This window comes from Gastrolobium bilobum, unplaced genomic scaffold (assembly GCF_033153095.1).
Source record: "Gastrolobium bilobum isolate Gb01-03AN ecotype WA unplaced genomic scaffold, APGP_CSIRO_Gbil_v1 utg37151, whole genome shotgun sequence".
Taxonomy (NCBI): domain Eukaryota; kingdom Viridiplantae; phylum Streptophyta; class Magnoliopsida; order Fabales; family Fabaceae; genus Gastrolobium; species Gastrolobium bilobum.
The window spans coordinates 1-5,233 of NW_026895715.1; the positions used below are offsets into that span (position 1 = coordinate 1).

The 5,233-nt window shown below is 35.4% G+C and overlaps 1 protein-coding gene and 1 non-coding gene across 2 annotated transcripts; one reads left to right on the plus strand and one right to left on the minus strand.

Moving 5' to 3' along the window:
* Positions 1-319: 319 nt before the first annotated feature.
* On the plus strand, positions 320-2,010 carry LOC133294079 (uncharacterized). Its single transcript, XM_061492736.1, has 4 exons — positions 320-349; positions 501-1,346; positions 1,468-1,611; positions 1,780-2,010. The coding sequence occupies exons 1-4, from the start codon at positions 320-322 to the stop codon at positions 2,008-2,010; spliced, it is 1,251 nt and encodes a 416-aa protein (XP_061348720.1).
* Positions 2,011-4,480: 2,470 nt separating this feature from the next.
* On the minus strand, positions 4,481-4,587 carry LOC133294083 (small nucleolar RNA R71). The gene has a single exon (XR_009749145.1). It is a non-coding gene; the product is annotated as a small nucleolar RNA R71 (small nucleolar RNA).
* Between the last annotated feature and the right edge of the window lie 646 nt (positions 4,588-5,233).

Genomic DNA, 5,233 nt, shown 5'->3' on the forward strand with positions numbered 1-5,233 from the left:
GCAATTTAGACTATTATAGTTGAGTTATAAACTATCAACTGCCATCAAGTTGTTGTTCCTATAAATAACTATAGAGAGTTGTTTAAGGGCTTGCATTGTCGCATACCCAGGTTGATCATCAAATTTTGTCCAAACCACTTAATTACCGGTAAAAACAACTTTGCGTGGAATTGGCATCAAGTTACGCCAGCTATGCTATTGCAGAGTTCTACTATAAAAGTAGCGGACAAGACCTCCATATGTACACAAAATTGTCTCCAACCGCTATTTCACAATTTCAAAAGCTGCTTGGAATTTCGGGGAAGACCAAATCTCTACCATGGTCATTCCCTCCTCTTCTTCTCGTGTGGTATGCAATTCCTGTCATCCAAGTTTTGAGCATATATAAGTTTGAACCTTGAATTGTTTATTATAAGGTTACATGACATAATAACATTAGAATATAAACTTTATTCGTAAATAAAATATGTGATAATTATTAATGGTTTACGTATGCACAGGTGAACATGAGGTTTATGTTTAAAACCTTGATGCTTTCCTCCTCAATACTAGTGTCTCTATCGAGCACGGCGTACTCATCCTATGTACTGGATCCCAAAACACACATCAAGTCAGCAACTTTTGTGTCTGGAAAGTTTGAAATGAGACCAGGATCAGTTGTGGAGACACAATTGATAGATATTGATTTTCCAAGAGGTCATGTTGGTATTAAGAGTTTCGATGCTGAACTAATTGATGAAGAAGGGAATCCTGTACCTTTGTATGAAACTTACCTCCATCATTGGTTTGCTTTAAGATACTTTGACGACCCAAAATCAACTAAGAGTCTTCTTGAAAGAGCCATTTTCGTGAGAAACCAAGGCACATGCCAAGGTCCTGTTCTTCCACATTATTGGGGCTTTGGGGGTGAATCACGAGGAACAACCTCAAACATTCCAGATCCTTTTGCAATAGAGGTAGGAAACCCTGCAAAACTTCCTAATGGGTTTGAAGACAAATGGTTCTTCAATATCATGGCCATTGATACACGTGGCGTACAAGATAGGAAAGGTTGCTCCGAATGCAGATGTGACCTTATGAATATCACAAAGAATTTCTTTAGTACCGCAAAGGATGTTGATGGCAAACCATTGAACCCTGATTATAAGGGAGGAATCTTTTGTTGCACTGACAAGTTACAGTGCAAATTGAGAGAGGGATTTCAGGCCCCAACGAGAAGGCTTGCCCTAAGATACAAAATAAGGTGGGTTGATTGGGACAAATTCCAAGTCCCTGTTAAGGTTTACATACTTGATTCCACCGATAAGGTAATGTCGAATGGCTCCAAAACAATCCACGGGTGCAAGGTAAATAACTTATGAATATACACTTAATTTTTAACTACACTTTTCAATGTTAATTGAATTCCAAAAAATTTGTTAATTTTTTGGGATTACGTGAGTATTAAAGATTTTCGATTTGTTATAGGTTGAATATACTATTCCGGAAAATGGTAATAACAACTCCCCTCATGTCCAAAAAACAAACATCCCAATGGAAAAAGGTGGTTATCTCATCTATGGCGTTGCTCATATGCATAGCGGTGTTGTTAATGCAACTTTATACGGAAAGGTGAAGTTCAATATTCGCCATCACTCTCATGATAGATTGGTTTATTGATTTTTGTGTGCTTGATATGTATTAAAGACATAAATTTTCTTTATAATCAATAAAATTGTAGGAAGACATATATTTTATTGTGTCTTCACTTCTAAAATTTATGTAATTTTATTAAATTAGGATGGAAGGACTTTGTGTACTTCAACACCAAAATATGGAACGGGAAAGGAAGCAGGCAATGAAGAAGGTTACGCGGTTGGAATGTCTGTTTGTTATCCACAACCAGGTACTGTCAAGATTAACGATGGTGAAACTTTGACCATAGAATCAATATACAAAAACGAATTTACCACCGGAGCTATGGGGCTATTCTACATCTATTTGGCAGAACGACTATCGCAAGATGCATAGACATCGTAATTACTTTTATCTACATATTGAATAATGTAGATCTTCTTTGTTGCATGTGCAATTAAGTGAACGATCATATTATTTCAATCGGAAATATTGTTCTATAAAATAAAGATTCATTTTTTGTACGTTCTATGCTATTGTTGTAAACATTATATTAGTCTCTTTGTCATATAACATTATTGCTACAATTACTTAAAATGTTTCTAATAATTAATTTAACTTTCTTTGCAATCTCATTACATTAGTTATTTGAATTTTTTTTAATCAATATTACTTTAAGGTGGTGATAATTACTTGCCAATTTGTTAGCAACTACTCACTAATTTTCTTTTTAGTTTATATACACTACTAGTAAAGTCAACATTGTTTCTTATTTTCCATTGCATTTTGGTAAACATGGTTCCAAATTTAAAATATAGTATTATCTGGAAGATATTGAAAATCAAGTACAGAATCGGTGTTCGAAAAAGGTGGTTGTATCATCAATGGCACTGCTCATGTAAAGAAAGAATGACTAAACAATAACACAAGAGAGGTGTGAATTGTGTTTTCAAAAATTTTTGCTTTAAACAAAAGAAAATCAAAAACCCCTTCTTAAGAAAGTATGCAAGAACAAATTAATTCAATTAACAAATGTTCCCCAATCCCTAAAACAAATTCAAGAACAATGGATCATAGAGAGTAATATGTAGTGAAAAATAAAAGATTAGGAAAGAGAGAATATAACATCGGGATTTATCCTGGTTCACTCTCTACCGCTTGAGAGCTACATCCAGACTGCCATCAATTGTTTCACTATCATCAAACTTTGAACCGGTGCTTGAAGAAATCATTTTACAAGAGAAATTTTACAAGACTGTGACCAACCCCATAATCACTCTTAACCTAAACCCTAGGATCACTCCAATTGTATAAACCAATCAACCAATCACTTAATCTGTACTAGAACCTGTAGAGTACTTCCCTATGTCTAGAAATACACAGAAAATCAAAATAAAACAGAAGAAAAAGGTAATTAAACAGAAGAGCCTTAATTAACTTAGAAAAAATTGATTGCCATTATATTAAGCGCAGATTCTTGACTATGTAATTCGTAGCACAAAGAGGATATTGGGGGAAGTCGAAACCCTAACTACGCTCGTTCTTGGTAATTAAACAACTCATCTTTTTAACTGTTTTTAATTCTGAAATTACATGTTATTGATTGTTTTAAAATTCAATTCTCTTCATCTCAATCTTGGTTATCCAACTAAATTGTGATTAGTGAACTAGCTCTTGAAACCAATCCTCGTGGGAACGATCTCGTACTACGGTACACTTTATTACTTAACGACCAGTGCACTTGCAGAGTCGCAACATGTTTTTGGCGCCGTTGCCGGGGATTGGATCCTTCAACATTAGAAGAAGCTATAAGCAATCTAGATTGGACTTTTCATTTTTCTGCAATTTAAATTTTCTGTATTTATATAATTTTAGAGTAAATATCTTTTTCGGTCCTCAACAAATTTTATAATGCCCGCTTCAGTCCCTAGCAAATAAAAAGGCTATTCGTGGTCCCTAAAAAATTCAAAGTGGAACCATTTTAGTTCTTTCGAGGGACTAATGTGGGTCTTTTTTGAATTTGTGAAGGATCACGATTTAACTAAATGGGTCCATTTTGAATTTCTTAGGGACCACAAATAGCCTTTTTATTTGCTAGGGAATAAAACGGGCATCGTGAAATTTGATGAGGACCAAAAAGTGTATTTATTCATAATGGTATTTTTCGTATTTGTATTTGTATTTTATTTTTGTTTTTTATTTATTTAATTTTTATTCTTTTAATATTATTATTATTTCAATTTCATTTTTTTATTTTATTATTATTATTTTAATTTTTTTTGCATTTATTTATTTATGTAGTTTTTATTTAATTATTCTATTTTCTAGTTTATGCGAGGTATTGTTGATCCAAAATCCTTGCAATTCGACCCAGAAATAGAGAAGACAGCTTGCTAGAAGGCTCAGAAAAAGCTCAAAAGAGAGAAAAGAAAAAGAAGCTTCTTGCTCGACGGAACCACATGAGGAAACAATGACAGAGAACGATCAACTCACACCAATTCAGAGGACGTTGGGAGATTATATGACTCTAGCTCGAGTTCCTCAGACTTCAAGTATTGTTAGGCCAACCGTGGATGCTAACAATTTCGAGCTCAAGCCCGCATTATTGCAGCTGATTCAAAAAGATCAGTTTGTCGGAGGAAGCACAGAATGCTCCTACATTCATCTTGAAAATTTTCTGCTTTACTGTGACACCGTGAAGATGAATGGAGTCTCTCATGATGCCATCTTGCTCAGGCTCTTCTGATGTTCACTTAAGGAAGATTCAAGAGGTTGGTTGCAATCATTGCCTCAAGGAAGCATCACCAACTGGGATGAATTAGCAACCAAGTTTTTAGCTCGATTTTTCTCATCTTCAAAGATGGCAAAACTCAAGGCGGATATCACTTCTTTTGAACAAAAGGAAAGTGAATCCTTATACGAAGTATGGGTAAGGTTCAAAGGACTACTTAGGAAATGTCTACAACATGGTTTTGAAGCTTGGGAGAAAGGACGAATTTTCTTCCAAGGAATGACGCCTAACACAAGAACCTTGGTGAATGTTGCATCGGGAGGATCCTTGAAAATGAAAAATCCAAAGGAAGCATTGGAATTGTTGGAGTCTCTAGCTTCTTAGGAGTTTGATAAAGCTCCACTACCACAGAGGAGAGTGGGGATCTTGAAGCTTGACGGTTATGATGCATTGTTGGCACAAAATGAGCAAATATTACAAATGAACAAGAAGCAGCAGCAACAGTTGGATGCCCTCACAAAGCAGTTCACACGCTTCCAAGTCTCTTCTGTCAATACTCCTTTAGTTAGTTGTGGAATTTGTGCAAGTTCTTATGCTACAAGAATGTGATTTAATGAGAGCACCTGAAACTGCTGAAGTCAACGGACTCTGGTATAATCAGAAGAAATAGAGTAATTCTCGGAGGAACCAGTATGGGAATGACTACAGTCAAGGGTGGAAGAATCAGAATCAGCTTCCAGGTTTTAGTTACAAGTCCAATCATCAACTTAACCCTCCTCTTCCAGTGCAACCACATCCCCCACAACAAAGTAATGCTTCTGAGTGGGAAAAATATTTTTCACGGCTATCCAATACCACTTCTGATTACATACAAGGTGAAAATGCCTT

Bases quoted from the DNA above. Each gene is read 5' to 3' on its own strand.
- LOC133294079 (XM_061492736.1), top strand. From the start codon at position 320: ATGGTCATTCCCTCCTCTTCTTCTCGTGTG. The intron at 350-500 runs GTATGCAATTCC...ACGTATGCACAG, and splicing joins CCTCCTCTTCTTCTCGTGTG to GTGAACATGAGGTTTATGTT. The intron at 1,612-1,779 runs GTGAAGTTCAAT...TTATTAAATTAG, and splicing joins ATGCAACTTTATACGGAAAG to GATGGAAGGACTTTGTGTAC.